The sequence below is a fragment of the Micromys minutus genome, assembly GCF_963924665.1.
Source record: "Micromys minutus genome assembly, chromosome: 32".
Taxonomy (NCBI): Eukaryota; Metazoa; Chordata; class Mammalia; order Rodentia; family Muridae; genus Micromys; species Micromys minutus.
The window spans coordinates 24942948-24965194 of record NC_137967.1 but is presented as its reverse complement, the minus strand read 5'-3'; the positions used below and the strand labels follow the sequence as shown (position 1 = coordinate 24965194).

The 22247-nt window shown below is 37.2% G+C and overlaps 1 protein-coding gene across 1 annotated transcript; it reads right to left on the bottom strand.

Annotated features, from left to right (window-relative positions):
• Positions 1 to 10987: 10987 nt before the first annotated feature.
• Positions 10988 to 11987, bottom strand: LOC308413785 (acyl-protein thioesterase 1-like). Its single transcript, XM_080908847.1, has one exon. The coding sequence runs from the start codon at positions 11907 to 11909 to the stop codon at positions 11217 to 11219; it is 693 nt and encodes a 230-aa protein (XP_080764973.1). The 5' UTR covers positions 11910 to 11987; the 3' UTR covers positions 10988 to 11216.
• Between the last annotated feature and the right edge of the window lie 10260 nt (positions 11988 to 22247).

Sequence of the window (22247 nt, the reverse complement as noted above, 5' to 3'; positions counted from 1 at the left end):
CTATCTATGACGTTCACTGTTCTAACCACAATAGGATAGATGTGCTGTTTTTATGAGCATCATGGTAGCTATAATCACCCCTTTCAAGTGTGATCTGTTTTCTGATTACAAGTAGCATAAGAGCACACACTGTAATTAATGAAAAGGTCAAGAACTTGAAAAATATCCAAAAGGGGTACATAGGAGGGTTAGGAGGAAGGAAAGGTGAAGAGGAAAATTATGTGATTATACTCTAAACTCAAAGAATTTAACTGAATCTCATTATTGCTGACCAATTCAGTTAATGCACTGGGATACCATAGGTAGAGCTCCTAGATTCACTTTTGTACTGGTTTAGTGTCAGCTTGAGACAACCTGTGGTCTGCAGTGGAGAGTCTTAGTTGAGAAAATGCCAACATGATACGCAGTTATTCTGATATTTCTGATAAATTCAAGAGGCCTACAATGGTGGATGATGCCATCTTCGTCTCTTACTGCTGGGTTCTACACAAAGCTAGGCTCACAAAGCCATAAGAATCAAGTCAGAAAGCAGAACCCCTCCATGGCCTCTGTATTAGTTTGTGCCCCCACGTTCTTGCCCTGCTTGCGTTTCTGTACTGACTTTCTTTGAAGGTAAACAGTAATATAGAAGTGTAAGCTGAATAAACCCTTTTCTCCCAAACTTGCATTTTGCTCATAGTGTTTCGTTGTGGTAATAGAATCTCTAAGACACCACATATTTCACGATTCCATCAAGAGAAGAATATTTAGTTTAGTTCAATTTACTCTTTCTTTTAGAGATTCTAAAGCACTATATTACTAATATTACTACAAAGCCCCAACTTCTAAGAACCTTTATGTCCCTGGTTTGCACAATTATTTTTATTCATCTAATTAGATGTATACATATTATCTATGAATTATTAATTATAATTTCCTATTATCTTACCTCTTTTATCTGAACATTTAATCTTATTATAGCAAACTCATGTTATTATACGCCACATCACATTATTCCAAAGTGGGAATTATCCCCACGATATAAGAAGAACAATTTCTGATCATAAATCCTCTGCAGAGACTTTACAAAGCATGAGTGTGTGTGTGTGTGTGTGTGTGTGTGTGTGTGTGTGTGTGATTGACACTCACTTCTGTGTTTATGATGGTGTTTTTATTGTTAGATAAACAGAGGTTTACCTCTGTCTGCAGAAGGCTTACTTTTAAAATACATATCTTCTTATTGATTAGTTTATAATATGATCAATTTCTGTATAAGATCTTTGTGTTTATTTGATTTTGATTGACTCTTTCTCCACTCCATCTCCCTCTCTCCACTACCCTAATCTATCTTGTTCCAAACTCCCACTTCCTCTTTGCTTAGTTATTGTCTAACTTCTTATCTTAGTTACTGTCTTGTCTTCATTCTCGTCACTTCAGTACCTCTCACTGAAAATTTCATATATTAATAATTAATTTCTTACTTAATTTTCTCCATTTCCCTTTGTTACTCCACCTTCTCCCTTTTCTTTCTGCTTCTCAAATTAATGGCCTCTTTTACCTCATATATGTGTGTGTGTGTGCATTTGTGTGTGTGGGTATATATATATGTCTATATTTGTGTGTATATGTATATATTTATGTATATATGTTCATATTTGTTTGTGTTTCTGTGCATGTGTGTATTTATGTATATATATTTATATTTGTGTGTATATGCCTGTATTTATGTATATGTATGTTTATATTTGTTTGTGTTTCTGTGCATGTGTGTATTTATGTATAATATGTTTATATTTGTGTGTATATGTGTATATTATGTATATATATATTTGTGTGTGTTTGTGCTCATGTGTGTGTGTTTATAATCTGCTAAGTCCATTTGCATTGAGCACATGTACATATTTTGGGGCTGACTGCTTGGTATTGGATAATTGAAGAATTCATCCCTAGGAAAACCTGAACTTCCCTTTCTTTGAATTTTTGCATTCATTAATTACCTGAAGCTTTTCTTTATGTTCTCTCTCATTATGAAAAAAAGAAACTCTTACACAATGCTTCCCAACTACATGTTCCCTCCCTTCCCTTCTCTTAGCTTCTGCCCCTGCCCAGCTCCCCCAGATCCATTCCTCCTATTCTTCATCAGAAAGTACCTGGAATTCAAGTGATGATAGCAAAATATGACAAGTGACAATAAGACAAAGACAAGGCCTCGTGTGAAGGCTGGATGAGCAAAGGTGAGCATAGCAGGAAACTAGTCTCAACGGCAAGCAAAAGAATCAAAGACCCACTTGTTTACACTGTTTATCGTTTTAACACAAACTCCAAAGTAACAGACACAGCATATAAGCAGAGCACATAGCACAGACCCACGAGGGTCCCACACTCACAGCTTCAATCGCTGTGAGCTCTGTGAGCTCTGCTTTTGTGATTTGGTTGAACATGTTCTCCTGCTGTCCTCTGTTCATTCTGTCAGTCTTTCTGTCCCATCCTCAGCAAGGGCTCCTGATTCCTGATGGGAGGGAACTAATGGAAAACTCCAACATAATGTTCAGAACTTAATGAATTCAGAAACATTCAACATAAGGTCTCATATAGTTCTGGGACTGCCAGTGAGCCAATTTGCTTAGAGAAGAAGCCCTTCTGAGGACTACTGGACAAGGCATAAATCTGACTTCAACGGAGTATAATTAGGAATGATTTAATTGATTTTATTTACTTATTTCCTTACTTACATATTATCATGCTTGCTCTAGCCTAGTCTCCTGGCAAACGGGGCAGCACAGGGATTGGACTCCTAGTGTGACAGGCCTCAGGTTAAACCAATTATTTGTTGGCCACTCCCACAAGTTCAGTGTCATCACTTCGTCAGCATGACTCACAGGCAGGCCACATTGTAAGTGGAGAGTTCTGTGGCTGGCAGGGTGAACTCAGCTGTCAGAAACAATGACTTCACAAAATTCTTAAGAAAATGGATGCATCTAGAGAATATCATCCTGAGTGAGGTAACCCAGTCACAAAAGAACAGACATAATATGCAGTCACTGATAATTGGATACTATATCCAGAAAGCTCTGAATACCCCAGAAACAACTCACAGAATATATGAAGTTCATAGTAATGGAGGACGATAAGAAGTCTGAACTGGTATCTGCTTTAGTCAGGCAAGGCTTCCAGTGGTGGGACTGGTTTACAGTCAGTTGAGCTGCTGTTTTTGGAGGTCCAGTAGACATGAGTAAATGGACCAGGCTCATGTTAGTTGAGAAGGACTCTCTTTGAAAACTGTTATTAGGGCTTTATTGAAGAGGACAGTTTCTTTTTTTACCACTTTATTTTAAAAAACAAAGATAAATGTACAAATTTCAAGCATTTTTGTATAAAAGTATATGGATACATTTTTGTCAATGCTTTTTTTTTTTTTTTTAAGGTTTGATAGTGTGCATTAAGATCTTACTTGTTACAATGAGCATAAAGAACATGTAAAACAGAATGTAACCCAGAATTAGTCAACATTTTCTTGGTATGTAAGGATTAAGCATAATGGTTTTTTCTTTCTCTTTTTCTTTTCTTGAACTTCATATAGTCTGTGAGTTGTTTCTGGGGTGTTCAGAGCTTTCTGGGGTTACTATCCCATTATCACTGACTGCATATTATGTCTGTTCTTTCGTGACTGGGTTATCTCACTCAGGATGATATTCTCTAGATGCATCCATTTTTCTTAAGAATTTCATAAAGTCGTTGTTTCTGATAGCTGAGTAGTAATACATTGTGTAAATGTACCACAATTTTTGTTATCCATTCATCTACTAAAGGACATCTGGGTTCTTTCCAGCTTCTGGCTATTATATATAGGGCTGCTATGAACATGGTGGAGCATGTGTCCTTATTGTATGTTGGATCTTTATCAACGTCACATCTGATAGATTTCTAATATTAGATAAGTTTCTTAAAGATGGTTCTGAAAATCTCAAGGGACAACTGGAAGAATTTTTGGCTAACATTGGAACAAGTGTACAGATGTTTGACGGGAAATGCATGGTGATGTAGAGACCATGCAACAGACAAGAGAATACTTGGAGTGAGCGGTTGACCCTTATATCAGCTTCATCCAGATCCCACCATGTTTCCCATCAACTGAAACTTAACCTGGAAGGCTGCACACCTAAGTGATCGGGGAAAAAAGGAGGCTTGGTGTCATCTACTTGGGGTAGACAGTTTTCCTTCACGAAGGGTGGAAACTTAATGAATCAAGCCCATGGAGATGTGGCAGAAGACCTGTCCATGGGCATAGACAACTGCTCAATGATGACTGTGGACTGTGAAGACATATATTGTTTCCAGATCACTTTTTTTGATGAAAAAAAAAAACCTTCAGTTTTGCCAGCAGAGAGTAAAATGACAATGAAGAGTCAATCTGTACAATAAACAACATATCTAGCCAAATATACTTTAGTGAAAGTCCAGAGGAAACTGCCTCACAAGTGAATTAGTCTGTTCTAGAAGCTGTTCCTTCTTCCCATCTTTCCAGCAGAGACTGGAGAGCCTGCATCCAAGAGGACAATCTCAGCCACCAACAGCTCCAACCAGCAGTTTAGGATCCTTGGGATCAGAGTCTACAAATTTGTCTGTTCTCTCTCTGGATTCTCTTGTTGCTCCAGATACCACAATATCATTTGATATAATTTCTCCTGTGTGTGAAGATCATCCTGGTCAGGCAAAGACCTTTAGCCAAGGAAGCAGGCATACAAATCAACTTGGAGAATCTGGAGGAAGCATGAAATCAGAAACTGAAGACTATTTTTCATCAGTTATTTATTGTCTGATTCCTTGGCTCTATGGAGGTAAAGTCAGATGACCATCCAGATGTTGTCTATGAAACAGTGTGCCAGATCTTAGCTGCGCAGGCCATCTACAACATCTTTCATATGACAGAATCACATTTATTAGTGACCTGTGACTGTTTGAAGTGAATTGATCCACAGACCCAAGTTACCAGGCTCACATTTACATTACCATGTATAGTTCTGCATGTTATGCACCAGGAAAATCAACAACTTTTTGAATTTGTTCTCTGGACATCAGGGGGAAGAAGACAGAGTAATTTGTCATCGGTCTGCTGTATATTTGAATCAAACAATGAGGGGGGAAAGGATCTGTGATTCTGTTGGATTGGCAAAACAGAATGCTTTGCATGCTGAAACTGAATCATAGGGCATCAGAAAAATAAAAAGAAATAGAGTAAGAGAGAAACAACAGAAATAACTCAGCAAACAGAAACAGACTGAGGACTCAGAAGAACAGCATGTGTTGATAGCTGCCTGCTGTAGACCAAACCATACTGGAAGTGAGAGCAACCTGTTCTCAGCGGTAACCAATCAGAGGGGAGTGATTTGGGAGAAGGAGAAGAAAAAGGGAGTTGGAAGCAAAACCTTGTTGCATTTTGACTGATTTTCCCCTTACCCTAGAATGTGGCTCAATGTATCTATGCTAAAGATCAAGGAGGAGATTAGGCTTTATATTTGCATGTTTCAGCTTCGTTTGAAAAGACGGAACTTGATAACAGGTAATATTGAGCATTTCCCCTTGAAAAGAAAATTCTATGCATTATCATCCAACTCTGCTTCTCTAAACAAGACCTGCTTAATTTTCTGTAGTAGATTGCCGAGGAATTACACTCACTCATGATATTTTTCCTTTAAAGTGTGAACATTTTATCTTGCACCTTAATGGGCTGTCTCGGTAAGAAGTCATTTATTGGGATTCTGGCATTTATGTGTTTAATCTCTGCTTTTCATTAGGAATGTTTTATTGGTAGTGACGAAATGTTCAACTGAATGAACATAAAATTTTTGTGTGGAGAATTCCACAAGTTTTCAGATGTTCTCACACTATTGAGTGTGCAATAGAATGTGTGCAAAATCACTAGGACAGAGGCAGATGGTGCTATGACTTCAGGTTGTTTTTTGGCTTGCTCTGTTTCTTCAATGTACTAGATCATGGCAGTGGGAGAGATGTCAGGTGTCTGTTGGTATTTGATGCGGTCCTTGGATTTTGTTATCATCTTCTCAGTTCTCAGGTTGGGACAGTATTTATTGCTGTAGAGCAGTTAGGGTTAGAGTAAGACTTGAGAATTTATTGAGATTGTTGTTGTTCAAACATTTTACATTAGAATTGATATGTAAAGGGAAAGTTGTAGACCGATAACATTGTATTTCCTGTATTGTGAAATAATTTTTAATATTTATGAGTGACATTTCAAATGATATTTTATAACAGTTATGTTTACTGCTTAAATAAAAATGTGCAGTTTAGTTTAGAAAACGTAATCAATCTTTTAAATTTCAGACTGATAATCCCAGTATTTTCATAATCCCGCATTTTTTGAAGGCCAAGAAAAATCTTTATTATTCTGTATGACTATGTGAGATTCTATAATATCCCTGTGTTAGAAGACATATGACATATTTGTAATATTTTTAATTGAAAATTATTGATGCAAGTAAGTCAGATGCTGAACCAAGTTAACAGTGTATTTTCTTTCTTTTCCTCTTTTTTTAAAAAATTAAATACTTTGTATTTACATTTAACTTGTTATCCTTTTACCCAACCCTGCTCCCTCCAGTTGCCTTCACATAGGTGCACTCCCTTCTGATCCCCCTCTTTAACCCATTACCTTGTTGTTCCTATGTTGGGAAAACATGCCCTCTCTTGAGCAAAAGCCTCTTCCACATTGATGCCAGACACTGCTGTCTTCACTTACATATGCAACTAGATCAATAGGTCTCTCAAAGTGCGCACAAAAGTTGGTATTTAACTCCATGGAAGTATTGGAGGGTTTGGGTGTTTGATAATGTTATCTTTCCATGAGATTGCAACCCCTTTCAGCTCCTTAGGTCCTTTCTTGAGCAACCTCGATGGGATCCCTGAGTTCAGACTGACAGTTAGGTGCAAGCATGCCCAGCTGTATCTATATGACTCTAGCCTAGTCCCTGAGGGGGTATCTCTGTCTGGTTCCTGCCAGTAAGTACTTTTTGGGATCAGCTATAGTGCTTGGATTTAGAGACTGCATATATGGTGGATCCCAAGGTGAGGTGGCTTCTGAGTGATCTTTTCTTCAATCCCTGCTCCTCTAATTGACCTTACATTTCCTCCCATGAGAGTATTGTTCTCTTTTCTAAGAAGGACTGAGGCATCCCCATTTTGGCCTTCCTTCTTTTTGAGCTTTATAATGTCTTTAATTGTTTCTGGGTATTGGGTATTCAGAACTTTCTGGGGCTAGTATTGACTCATCAGAGAGTGCATACCATGTGTGTTCTTTTGTGACTAGGTTACTTCACTCAGGATGATATTCTCTAGTTCCTTCTACATATTTAATGAAGTCATTATTTCTAAGAGCTGAGTAGTACTCCATTGTGTAAATGTACCACACTTTCTGTATCCATTCATCTGTTGATGGACATCTGGGTTCTTCCCAGCTTCTGGCTATTATAAATAAGGCTGCTGTAAACATGGTGGAGCATCTGTCCTTGTTATATGTTGGAGCATCTTTGGGGTATATGCCCTGGAGTAGAATAGCTGGGTTTTCAGGTAGTACTATGTTCAATTTCCTGAGGAGCCACCATATTGATTTCCAGAGTGCTTTTACTAGCTTACAAGCCCACCAACAATGGACGAGTGTTTTTTTTTCTCCACATTCTTGACAGCATCTGCTGTCACCTGAGTTTTTTATCTTAGCCATTCTAACTGATGTGATATGGAATCTCAGTGTCATTTTAATTTGCATTTCCCTGATTATTAGAGATGTTGAGCATTTCTTTAGGTGCTCCTCAGCCATTCGTTGTTCCTCAGCTGATAATTATTCGTTTAGCTCTGTACCCCATTTTTAATAGGATTATTTATTTCTTTATAATCTAGCTTTCTGAGTTCTTTGTATATATATTGGATAGTAGCCCTCTATCAGATGTAGAATTGGTACAGATCCTTTACCAATCCCTGGGCTGCTGTTTTATCTTCTTAACATTGTCATTAGCCTTACCGAAGCCTTGCAATTTCGTGAGGTCCCATTTGTCGATTCATGATCTTTGAGTATAAACCATTTGTGTTTTGTTTAGAAAATTTCCCCCTGTGCCTATGTTTTCTAAGATTTCCCCCACTTTCTCTTCTAATAATTTCAGTGTACCTAGCTTTATGTGGTGATCTTTTTGATCCACTTCGACTTTAGCTTTGTACAAGGAGATAGGAAAGGATCACTTTGAATTCTTCTGCATGCTGACTGACAGTTGAACCAACACATTTGTTGAAGAGGCTGTCCTTTTTCTATTGAATGTTTTTAGCTTTCTTTTCAAAAATCAAGTGACTGTAGGTGTGTGGATTCATTTCTGTGTCCTCAATTCTGTTTCATTGATCTACCTGCCTATCTCTGTACCAGTACCATGCAGTTTTTAAACAATTGCCTTGTAATATAGCTTGAGATCAGGGGTGGTGATTCCCCCAAAAGTGTTTTTATTCTTGAGAATAGATTCCATGTTTTTTGTTATTCCAGATGAATTTGAAAATTTCTTTTTCAAACTCTATAAAGAATTTAGTTGGTATTTTGATGGGAATTGCATTGAATTTATAAATTACTTTTGGCAAGATGGCCATTTTTACCATGTCGATCATGCCAGTTATGAGCATGGGAGATCTTTCCTACTTCTGAGATCGTCTTATACTTCCTTTTTCACAGTCTTGAAGTTTTTGTCATACAAGTCCTTCACTTGCTTGGTTAGGGTCAACCCAAGGCATTTTATAGTCTTTGTGACTATTATGAAGGGTGTCAAATCCCTATTTTCTTTCTTAGCCTGTTCATCCATTACATAGAAGAAGACGGTTGATTTGTTTGAGTTAATTTCTAGCCAGCCCCTTTGCTGAAGTTGTTTATTAGTAGTAAAAGTTCTCTGGTGGAATTTTTGGGCTCATTTATGTATACTATCATGTCATCAGCAAATAGTGATATTTTGACATGTTCCTTTCTAATGTAATTCCATTTGATTTCTTTTTGTCCTCTAATTGCTCTGGCCAGGATTTTCAGTAATATATTGAACAGGTAGGGAGAAAATGGGTAGCCTTGTCTAGTCCCTGATTTATTAGAATTGCTTCAAGTTTCTCACCGTTTAATTTGATGTTGCCTACTGGTTTGCTGTATATTGCTTTTACTATGTTAATATATGAGCCTTGGATTCCTGATATTTCCAAGACTTTTATTATGAAGGGGTGTTGAAGTTTGTCAAATACTTTATCAGCATCTAGTGAGGGGCTCATGGTTTTTTTTTTTTTTTTGTTTATATGGTGGATTACATTGATGGATTTCTGTATGTTGAACCATTCCTGCATTCCTGGGATAAAGACTACTTACTTATGTTGGATGATTGTTTTGATGTGTTCTTGGATTCGGTTTGCAAGAATTTTATTGAGTATTTTTAGATTGATATTTTTGAGAGAAATTGTTCTGAAGTTCTCTTTCTTTGTAGTGTCTTTGTGTGGTTTAGTTATGAATGTAATTGTGGCTTCAAGGAACAAGTTGGATCGTGTTCCTTCTGTTTCTATTTTGTGAAGAGTATAAGTATTAGGTCTTCTTTTTTTTTTTAAAGCCAAAATTAAATTTTATTTCACATTGATAGAAACTGTGAAAAACATGACATTTTCCCACATTACAGCACACAAATTTAACGGAATATTTCTTACCCCAAATAAATCTTTACAGATAGAATAACTGAAGTAAATTTATGTTCTTCAAAGTAAAGCAAAATAGTAAATGATTGTTTGAAATTGTTTTAAATCCAGACATAAACATTCGGCCTCACTGTTAACATTCTATCCAGGACATACCAAATGATCTCCATCAGTTAGCACCTGTTTATAAAGATGCTTCTTCTTGGTCAGTTGGAAAACAGCAGGGAAAGCAACCGTTCTGAAATAACCTTAATTTTTACAACATATTCAATTGTGTGGTAACAGTTATAAATATGGGTTTTATATATGTGAGTTCTAACCAGTCCTTATTACCCATGAATTAAATAATTTTCACCAGTATTTTGAATATGTAGATGATTTAAAATCATAATTATTATTTTAATGTTTGCACAGGAGACTGATTATCAAAAGCTCCTTTACTTAAGATGAAAATTTCTAATTAGTATGTTACCCAGATAAAAATAAAACAAAACTTTGATTGTTCATTTTGAACAGTATTTGGTTTTAAGCATAACATGTACAGAAAATGTAAACTTAAACTCTGCTATAAGATGTTTAAGAAATTATATTTTAAACTCAGTCACAAGTATTTCTAAACATGCCAAGATATTATTTACCCTTTTAAGTTTTTTTTTTTTTTACAGAAAAATAAAACCACAGAATTATTACCAGGGCTGAAGATTCTCATAACTCTACAGCCTAAAGGTGCAGTTATTTGAAATATGTAAGCTTAAGTAATGTTTGGTTTCTTTTCACATTACCTATATTGGAAATACTGTATGTCTGTGTTTAAGAATGTCAATATAATATATGTGGACAGATTTTTTTTTAATGACAGGCAATATTAGTTTTCTATGGAAAATCAAAAAAGAACCTTTTTTTTTTCTCTTGAGGAGAAAAATTACGTACATGGGGGGGGGGGAAGCCTGGTCCCCAATAGAAGGGCCATCAATTGAAGAGAGCGGTTTTACTTTCTGACACTTAAAAGCATTGTCCCTGTTATTAGGGATAATGCAATACCATGGGATTTGTAGGTATTACAGTAACGTATGTATGAACACAAACCAAAATACACACACTGCATGGTGACTGAACAACTGTGGGGTAAAACTGTAGTCTAACTCAGAGAATTAAGAAGTCACTTACATCTTAGCAGCTTGTTTAGACCTGAACAAATTTTCAGAGAGTATAGTAATTTTTAAATGATGTAATAAATTCTGCTGTGTTATCTTATTTTGTTAAATGAATGACAAAGGAGCGAGTTGCTTCACTTACCTGCTGTAATACTAGTATATTCTGAACCATATAATACAAATATATGCATAGAAACTTAAAAGGATCATACATTTCCCATGAGGGCAACAGCATTTACTCTGTATCATTGATATGTATTTGCAAAACATTTTAACACTGCAAACATTAGAAGTTTTATGATCAGTCATGGGAAAAGGTTTATACTCTTATTACTGTGATGCTGGTGAGCTTCTACTCAAGGCCTCTTTGTGACATCAATCGATTGGAGGTAGGAGCTTATCAATGAAGTGCTTGACATCCATCATTTCCTGCTGGCACGAGCTGTGCATCAGGCCTTCGTAGATTTTGAAGGTGACATTGGCTGGATTTACCAATGCCTTCAGTCTTTCAGCAGTAAGAGAACCAAACATTAGGGGAACTAAAGGGTCACAATCCCCATGGCATTGGAGCACAGAAATATCTCGGTTAGCACTATTGATAGGCCCCTGTGAAAACGAAGCCCGAAGTGGAAGCCAGCAACCGAGTGCAGTGACACCAGCCAGTTTCTGCTGTGTGGTGAGAGCGGTGTATAAAGACAAGGCGCCTCCCTGAGAAAATCCTCCCAAAATAATCCTGTGAGAAGGAATGCCATTCTTCACTTCTTGATCTATCAAGGCTTTTACAGTTTCTGCTGCCTGTTTAATTCCAGATTCATCCTCCTGGGAATCTGGTGAAAGTCCAATAATATCAAACCAAGAAGGCATCGCCATATTCATATTTAATGTGACTGGCATAACAGGCGCATGTGCACAGATATATTTGATGTGGGAACTTTTGATACCTGCAAAGGCTTCTGCCCATCCGTGCCCAGTATCTCCCAATCCGTGAAGGAAAATAACCGTGGCGGTGGCCTTCTGGGCGGCAGGCACAACGGCGGGCATCGGGGCGGACATGTTGTTGCCGCACATCCACCGGCTGGCGGACTGCGCGTCAGAAGCGGAAGGGAGCTCCGGCTCCGGGCAGCCAAAGGGCGTGCGAGCCGAGAGTCCCAGCCACCCCCACCCCACCCCACCCCACCCCACCTTAGGTCTTCTATAAAAGGCTGACAGAATTTTCCACTAAACCCATCTGGTTTTGGGCTTTTTTTTTTTTTTTTTTGGTTGGGAGGCCTTTGAAGACTGCTTCTATTTCTTTAGGTGATACAGGACTGCTTACATGGTTTATTTGATCCTCATTTAACTTTGATATCTGGTATCTATCTAGAAATATTTCTATTTCTTCCATATTTTCCAGTTTTGTTGCGTATAGGCTTTTGTAGTAGGATCTGAAGATTTCTTGAATTTCCTCAGTTTCTGTTGTTACATCTCCATTTTCATTTCTGATTTTGTTAATGGATACTCTCCATTTGCCCTCTAGATAGTCTGGCTAAGGGCTTATCGACCTTTTTTGTTTTCTTAAATAAACAGCTCTTGGTTTTGTTGATTCTTTGTATAGTTCTTTTTGTCTCTATTTCATTGATTCCTGCTCTGAGTTTGATTATTTTCTGCCGTCTACTCCTCTTGGGTGTATCTGCTTCATTTTTTTTTTTTCTAGAGCTTTCAGCTGTGCTGTCAAGTTGCTGGTGTATGCTCTCTCCAGTTTCTTTTAGGAGGCACTCAGAGCTATGAGTTTTCCTCTCAGTACTGCTTCCATTGCATCCCATAAGTTTGGGTATGTACTGGTGTCATTTTCATTTAACTCAACAAAATCCTTTATTTATTTCTTTATTTCTCCCTTGACGATGTTATCATGTTCATTGTTCATGTTATGAGAACATTGTTCAGCTTCCATATAGATGTGGGCTTTTTATTGTTTTTGTTGTTAGTAAAGACAAGCCTTAGTCCATGGTGATGGTTTGGGATGCATGGGAGTATTTCAATTTTGTTGTATCTATTGAGGCCTGTTTTGTGACCAACTATATGGTCAGTTTTGGAGGAGGTTCCTTGAGTTGCTGAGAAGAAAGTATATTTTTTTGTTTTTGGATCAAATGTCCTGTAGATGTCTGTTAATTCCAGTTTGTTCATAACCTCTGCTAGTTTTGCTGTGTCTCTGTTCAGTTTATGTCTCCATGAACTGTCCACTGATGATAGTGGGCTGTTGAGTCACCCACTATTATTGTTTCTGGTGTAATGTATGCTTTGAACTTTAGTAGGACTTGTTTTGTGAATGTGGATGCCCTTGTATTTGGAGCATAGATGTTCAAGATTGAGAATTCATCTTGATTGTTTTATTTTTTTCTGTGATGAGTAAAAAAATTTCTTCCTTATCTTTTTTGATAACCTTTTGTTAAAAATGTATTTTATTTGATATTAGAATAGCTACTCCATCTTGTTTCCTGAGCGAATTTGTTGAGTTTTTTTCCCCCAGCCTTTTACTCTGAGGTAGTTTCTGTCTTTGTCTCTGAGATGAGTTTCCTGTATGCAGCAAAATGCTGGATCCTGTTTATGTATCCAGTCTGATAGTCTATGTCTTTTTATTGGGGAATTGAGTCCAATGATGTTAAGACAAATTATGGAATAGTTATTTGTTTTCTATTATTTTTGTTGTTAGAGGTAGACTTACCTCTGTGTGCTTTTCTTCTTTTGGTTTCCTTGTGTAATTTTTTTTTTTTTTTTTTTTTTTTGCTTTTCCTTGGATGTAGTTTCCTTTCTTGTGCTGGATTTTTTCATTTATCATTTTTTGTAGGGCTAGATTTGTGAACAGATATTATGTAAATTTGGTTTTGTCCTGGACTATCTTGGTTTCTCCATCTATGGTGATTGAGAATTTTGATGGATATAGTTGCCTGGGATGGCACTTGTGTTCTCTTAGGATCTGTATGAGATCTGTCCAAGATTTTCTAGCTTTCACAGTCTCTGTTGAGAAGTCTAGTGTAATTTTGATTGTTCTGCCTTTATATGTTACCTTTCCTTTTTCCCTTATATATTTTAGGATTCTTTCTTTGTTTCATATATTCGGTGTTTTGACTATTATGTATCTGGAGGAGTTTCTTTTCTGGTCCAATTTATTTGGAGTTCAGTAGGCTTCCTGTATTTTCATGGTCATCTTTTTCTTAAAGACAGGGAAGATTTTTCTATGATTTTGTTGAATATATTTACTGTGCCTTTTATTTGATATTCTTCACTCTTTTCTATACCTATTATCTTTTGGTTTGATCTTCTCATTGTGTCTTAGATCTCCAAGACATTTTGAGATAGGAGCTTTTTGGTTTTTGCATCTTCTATGACTGTTTTGTCTATGTTTTCTATGTTGTCTTCTGCCTCTGAGACCCTCTCCTCCATGTCTTGTAGTATGTTGGTGATGCTTGCATCTGTGACTCCTGATTTCTTTTTTTTGATTTTCCATCTCCAGGGTTGTCTCTTTTTGTGTTTTTTTTATTGGTTCTCTTTCCATTTTTTTAATTTTTTTATCTGTCTAGTTGTGTTTCCTGTAGTTCTTTGAGTGATTTTTCCTGGTTCTCCTATAATTGTTTAAGGGAGTTATTCATGTGCTTCTTGAAGATCTCCATCATCATCATGAAGTATGATTTTAGGTCTAAGTCTTGTTTTTCTGGTGTGTTATCAGTCCACTACTTGTTGGATTCTGTGGTGGGAGACCTGGGTTCTGATGTTGCCAGATTGTCTTGGTTTCCATTGCTTAGCTTCTTTCACTTTCTTCTTCCCATTTTGTTATCTGTGATTATAGGTGGGTGATCTTGTTGTTTCTGAGTGGAGTCTGTCTCTCCTGTGGATCTTAGCGTCATGGGCTCAGGAAGGAAATTTCTTCTGGGTATTTGGATATTTGTAGGTAGGCAGTGAGTTCTGATGACAGTGACTCTGTTCTTTCTCCTTGGGCTTAGATGGGAGAGCTCTTGTGAGGCTATTCTTGGAGCTCAGCCATGTGCAAGTGGGTCTTGAGTCTTAATGGCCATCATCCTGCTTTCTCTATGGGCCGGAAAGGACCCAATCCAGTAGTGTACCATGCTAGTTGGCCTCCAGGGGTTCAAGGCTATCCTTTCAGGATGATCACCTGAAGGGTGTGTCGCAAGCTCTCTGTGGGGTCAGTTGGCAGAGCACTTGCAAGGCTGTTCCAAGGTCTCAGCCATCTGTGGGTAGGTACCACGTCTTGATGGCAGTCACCTTGCTCTCTCTCACGGGCTCAGGTAGGAGAGTGGTTTCAAGGCTTCTCTGTGGGCTCATCCGTGTGCAGACAGGTACTGAGTTTTCCTTTCGCTTATGATGGAAAGCATTTTTGCCGCTCCCAGAGACCTGGGCGCAGGCAGGCTGCACATCCTGATGGAACTGGGCCCAGTATTGTCTTTGGCCAGAAGTGTGTACCCTAGTTCAATTCTGCTGCTTGAACTGCGAGAGTTCTGTGCAGCCTTTCCCGGTGTAGAACGTAAGCAGAAATTGACTCACCATTTTGCTTTGGACGGAACGTGTTCCTGCCACTCTCCCGAGCTCCCAGAAACCTATAATGCCACATTTTGATAATGTTTTGAATTCCTATTTTATATCCACAAAGGCAAATAACTAATTTATGAGTGTAGAATAATTTGCACAAATCATAAGCAGTTTTACTTTTCAAATAAGTAGAAGATCTAATTCCACAAAAGACTGAAAAGAAATTGAACACCTCATATAGTATAGGGCCAAGGAGTGAGTTAGCTTGCTACCAGGGTTGACATGTCCCTCCAGTCTGTCTCCTGTCAAAACTTTCTTTATTCGGATTTTTAAACTGTGTTTATAGATTTTATTTTTATGTGCTTTACATGAAAAGGTGTATAAACACATATGAATACAGGTTAAATATATTGATTAGTATTCTATGTAGTCATACATTTATAAATTTTTAAAAGGTTAACCACTAATTTTATAAGTACTTTTCTCTTTGTTCTGAATTAGAAGTGGCATATGGCTCAGTTTACTGTCTGTAAGTACACTTTGCTGTAGGAACAAGGTAACAATATATATAGGTAGGATCATGATATTCCTTTTATCCATGTGCCAAATGGGACTAAGGTTATTTAATATTCTTGAAAGTCTTATGTTACCCAAACATGCAGTTAATAAGTATCAGTTTGTGGAGTTCATTTGCTTAAAGGTCTATTTTGGGCTTGAAAAGGTAATGTACTCATTGTAGTGTTTCCTTCTTGTTAAACAATAAACGCTGTGGTTAGAACTTGATTAGTGGTGACAAGTCTTGCTTTTAGGCCTTTATTTTTTTCTTTTGAGATTAGTAAATTTTCTCATTTTGTTGTTGCAGCTACTATTGGTTTTGTTTTGACTTTGGCAGTGACAGGGACCAAACCCAGGGTCTTACTAAGTAAACTACCACAGAGCCATACCCCCACCCCAGGTTTTCAGTTGTGTTATAATCAGAGCAGCCATCAGGAGGCACTTTATCTGTTACTAGTTTGCATGGCAGCAAATTACTGCGATCTGGATAAAACAATTAGGCCGGAAGTAAAAACTTTCTAATTCTTTTCGAGTCATGTTTTATAAGAATCCCCCAGTTGTGACCTGCCTTCAGATGGCTGAGCCCCGAGAACAACCTTGCAAGTGCTCTTCCACCTGAGCCCATGGTAATCCCTAAGCCCACCACATACCCTCAACGGCTGTCCCTGGAGAGAATGCCTGGAGCTCTCAGAGGGCAGACAGGGTGGTGCACTCTGGGATTCAGTACTTTCTGGCACAGAAAGAGGGCAATGTGAGTGCCATCAAGACTCAGGGCCTTCCCACTGATGGCTGAGCTCTCAGAACAGCCTCTCAAGCGCTCTCCCACCTGAGTCCAGGGAGACAGAAAGAACTCACTGCCATCAGAACTCACTGCCTACCTGCAAAAAGCCAAAACCCCAAGACAAATATCCTTCCTAAGCTTACGGGCACCAGGGCCTCAGACCCACAGGAAAGACAGGCTCCAGTCAGAGAAAACAGATCACCTATAATCACAGATAACAATATGGCAAGAGGAAAGCAAAAGAACCTAAGCAATGGAAACCAAGACAACCTGGCAACATCACAACCCAGCTATCCCACCACAGCAAGTAGTAGATTTCCAAACACACAAGAAAAACAAGACTTAGACTTGAAATCATACTTTATGATGATGATGGAGATCTTTGAGAAGCACATGAATAACTCCCTTAAACAATTAAAGGAAAACAAACATAAACAAATAGAAGACCTTAAAGAGGAAACACAAAAATCACTCAAAGAGCTACAGGAAAACACAACCAAACAGGTAAAGGAACAGAAAACAGAAGTAGAAACTATAAAGAAATTACAAATGAAGGCAACCCTAGAGATAAAAATCCTAAGAAAGAAAACAAGAGTCATAGATGCAAGCATCATCAATGGACTACAAGAGATGGAGGAGAGGATCTCAGAGGCAGAAGACAACATAGAAAACATTGACCCAATAGTCAGAGAAAATGCAAAAATCAAAGAGCTCCTCACTCAAAACATCCAGAATGTCCAGGAAACAGTGAAAAGACCAAACTAAAAGATAATAGGTGTAGAAAATGGTGAAGACTCCCAACTAAAAGGCACAGTAAGTATCTTCAACAAAATCATGGAAGAAAACTTTTTAAACCTTAAGAATGAGATGACCATGAACATACAAAAAGCCTACAGAAACTCCAAGTAGATTGGACCAGAAAAGAAATTCCTCCTGTCACATATAGTCAAAACATCAAATGATCAAAACAAAGAAAAATCCTAAAGCTATAAGGGGAAAAGGACAGGTAACATATGAAGTCAGACCAATCAGTATTTCACAAAACTTCTCAACAGAGACTATAAAACCTAGAAGATCCTGGAATAATATCATACAGATCCCAAGAGAACACAAATGCCAGCCCAGCTTACTATATCCAGCAAAATTCTCAGTCACCATAGATGGAGAAATAAATCTCCAAGACAAAATCAAATTTACACAGTATATGATCACAAATCCAGCCCTACCACAGATAATAGATGAAAAAAAACCCAACACAAGGAAGGAAGCTACACCCAAGGAAAAGCAAAAAAAAAAAAAAAAAAAAAAAAAAAAAAAAAAAAAAAAATCATGCCAGAAAAGCAAAATAAGAAAAGCACACAAACATAAGTCTAACTCTAACAACAACAACAAAATAACAGGAAACAACCATCACTATTCCTTAATATCTCTTAACATCAATGGACTCAATTTCCAAATCAAAAGACATAAACTATCAGACTGGATACGTAATCAGAATCTAGCATTTTGCTGCATACAAAAAACTCATCTCAGAGACAAAGACAGACCCTACCTTAGAGTAAAAGTTTGGGGAAAAAAATTTTCCAAGAAATTAGTCCCAGGAAACAAGCTAGAATAGCTATTTTAATAACAAAATAAAATATATTTTCAACAAAAAGTTATCAAAAATGATACATTTTACTCTTCACATGAGTTCTTCCTTTCCAATTTGTATCCCTTTCACCTCTTTTTGTTGTCTTATTACTCTGGCTAGTACTTCAAGTATTATATTGAATTGGTAGGAAAAGAGTGAATAGCTTTGTGTAATCTCTGATTTTAGTGGGATTGCTTCAAGTTACTGTGATGGAGGCTATTGGTTTGCCGTATATATTGCTCTTACTATGTTTAAGTATAAACCTCGAATACCCAGCCTTTCCAAGACTTTTAACATAAAGGATTGTTGAATTTTACCAAATGCTGTGTCAGCATCTAGAGAGATAATCGTGTGATTTTTTCCCCTTTGAGTTTGTTTTTATAGTGGATGACATTGATAGATTTCAATATATTGAACCATCCTTGCATTCCTGAGAGGAAGCCTACTTGATCATGGTGAGTGATTGTTTTGATATGTTCTTGGATACAGCTGGCAAGAATTTTTTTGAGTATTTTTGAATCAATGTTCACAAGAGAAATTGTTCTGAAGTTCTCTTTCTTTTTAAGGTCTTTGTGTGGTTTAGGAATGAACTTAATTGTGGCTTCAAAGAATGAATTGGGTAGTATTCCCTCAGTTCCTAAATAGATTGGAGAGTATTGGTATTAGTTCTTCTATGAAGATCTGATAGAATTCTGCACTAAACTCACCAGGTCCTGGGCCTTTATTGGTTGGGAGCTTTTTGATGATTGCTTCTATTTCTTTAGGGGTTAGGGGATGGTTTACCTGATTCTGATTTAACTTTGGAAGCTTGTATCTGTCTAGAAAATTGTCTATTTCTCTCTAGATTATCTAGTTTTGTTGAGTATAGGCTTCTGTAATAGGATCTTATGATGTCCTGAATTTTCTCAGTTTCTGTTGTTATATCTTCCTTTTCATTTCTGATTTTGTCAATTTAGATACTTTCTCTGTGCCCTCTGGTTAGTCTGGCTGAGGGTTTATCAATATTATTGAGTTTCTCAAAAAAACAGCTCTTAGTTTTGTTGATTCTTTATATGGTTCTTTTTGTCTCTATTTCGTTGATTTTAGTTCTGAGTTTGATTATGTCCTGCCATCTACTCCTCTTGAGTGTGTCTACTTCTTTTTGTTCTAGAGTTTTCAGGTGTAATGTAAAGTTGTTAGTGTATGCTCTCTCCAGTTTCTTCTTGGAAGTGCTCAGTGATATGAGTTTTCCCCTTAGCGCTGCTTTTATTGTATTCCATAGGTTTGGGTATATTGTCCCTTCATTTTCGCTAAATTATAAAAAGTCTTTGATTTCTTTCTTTATTTCTTCCTTGACCTGGATATCATTGAGTAGAGCATTGTTTAGCTTACATGTGTAGTGGACTTCTTGTTGTTCTTCTTGTTATTATTAAAGACCAGCCTTAGTCCATGATGATCTGATAGAATGCATGAGATTATTTCAATCTTCCTTTATCCATTGAGGCCTGTTTTGTGAGCAACTATATGATCAATTTTTGAGAAGGTGACATGAAGTGCTGAGAAGAAGGTGTATTCTTTTGTTTTACAATAAAATATTTTATAGATGTCTGTTAAATCCATTTTTGTCCATAACTTCTGTTAGTTTCACTGTGTTTCTGTTCAGTTTCTGCATCCATGATCTGTTCATTGATAAAAGTAGGGTGTTGAAGTCTCCCACTATTATTGTGTGTGGTGTAATATATGCTCTGAGCATTAGTAGAGTTTCTTTTATGAATGTGTGTGCTCTTGTATTTGGAGCATAGATGTTCAGGATTGAGAGTTCATATTGATAAGTATTTTTTTTTGATGAGGAAAAAGTGTTCTTTCTTGTCTTTTTTTGATGTCTTTTGGTTGAAAGTCTATTTTATTTGATATTCAGATGGCTACTCCAGATTGTTTCTTGGGCCCATTTGCTTATAAAGTTTTTACCCAAACTTTTACTGTGATGTAGTGCCTGTCTTTGTTGCTGAGATGAGTTTCCTGTATGGAGCAAAATGTTGGATCCTATTTATATATACAGTCTGATAATCTATGTCTTTTATTATTAAGGGATATTAAGGAATAGTGATTGTTGTTTCCTGCTATCTTTGTTGTTAGAGGTAGAGTTATATTTGTGTGCTTTTCTTCTTTGGTGTTTGTTGCAAGAGGATTAGTTTTTTGATTTTCTTAGGGTGAAGTTTCCCCCTTTATGGTGGTGTTTTTCATCTATTATCCTTTCTAGGCTTGAATTTATGGGCAGATATATATAAAAGTCCTGGAATATCTTGGTTTCTCTATCTATAGTGATTGAGAGTTTTGCTTGACTTAGTAACCTGGTCTGGAACTTGTATTCCCTTAGGGTCTGTATGATGTCAATCCATGATCCTCTAGCTTTCATAGTCTCTGTTGGAAAGTCTGGTATAATTCTGATCAGTCTGCCTTTTTATGTTACCTGTCCTTTTTTCTCTTACTGCTTTTAGTATTCTTTCTTTGTTTTGAGCATTTGTTGTTTTGACAATTATATGTAGGGAAGAATTTCTTTTCTGGTCCAGTCTTTTTTGGGGTTCTGCAAGCTTCTATGTTCATGGTAATCTTCTTTTTTAGGTAAGGTAAGTGTTCTTCTCTAATTTTGTTGAAGATATTTACTGTTCCTTCTACTTGATATCCTTCACCCTCTTCTATACCTATTATTCTTAGGCTTCATCTTCTAATTTTATCCTAAATTTTCTCGATGTTTTGGGTTAGAATCTTTTTCAATTTTGCATTTTCTCTGACTATTGTGTTAATGATATCTATGGTATCTTTTGCCCCTGAGATTCTTTCCTCCATTTCTTGTCTTCTGTTCATCTATAACTCCCAATGTCTTTCCTAGGCTTTCCAACTTCAGGGTTGTCTCCTTTTGTGATTTCCTTGTTGTTTTCATTTTTGTTTTCAGGTCTTTCACCTAGTTGTTTGTGCTTTCCTGTAGCTCTTTAAGTGATCTTTGTGTTTTTTGTGTTTCCTCTTTAAGGGATTCAAGCTCTTTGTGTGTATTCACCTGGTTTTCCTGTACTTCTTTAAGTGTGTTATTTATGTGCTTCTCAAAGATATCTATCATCATAAAGATTGATTTTAAGCTTAAATCTTGTTTTTCTGGTGATTTAAGATATCCACTATTTGCGATGGTGGGAGAACTGGGTTCTGATGTTGCCAGGTTGTCTTGGATTCCTTTTCTTAGAGTCTTGTGCTTGCCTCTTGCCATATTGGTATAGGTGATGCTAGGTGATCTTGTTGTCTCTTACTGGAGCTTGTTTCTCTTGTGTGTCAGAGGGAGATTGTTCCTGTCTTCTATCTCAGGATAGGCTGTGATGTCCAATGGCAGAGCCCAATCCTGATATTCCTGGGCCAGTCTGGCCTTGGACTGGAAGCATTTCCTCCCAGGCAGTACCACTGCTTGTATCTTGAGAGTTCTGGGTCACTTTTCTTATGGTTGACAGTTAATAAAAGAAATTGACTTACCCTTCCACTTATGATGAAGAGCACTCCTGAAGCTCTTCAGAGCTTCCCACAACCTGTGGGTGGGAGGGCTGCTGGTTCTGATGAAACTGATGAAATGAGGGCTGGGTCTGCCCACATTTTCTTAATTGACACTTTCTCATTATTTTTTAAGATAGTGGTGTAGGCTATCTGCCCCACCATGTTAGGACATTTGGAAGGGGTAGTTTCTTTAGTCTTTTGCCACTGTGTATCTGGCATGAGAAGGCATTAGTTCACAAACCAACAAGAAATTTCTTCCATTCTTACCATCTAAGGAAGAACAGAATTGAACAGCTGCATTGCCCAACTGAAATGGAAGCTAACCAATCTGTTAACTCTAACTGTCAGAAAATCAAGATGTGGTCATTCGTTCTTACTGGTAACAAATGCTTGTACTCTAATA

Coding starts and splice junctions, on each gene's coding strand:
- LOC308413785 (XM_080908847.1), bottom strand. CDS start 11,909: ATGTGCGGCAACAACATGTCCGCCCCGATGCCCGCCGTTGTGCCTGCC.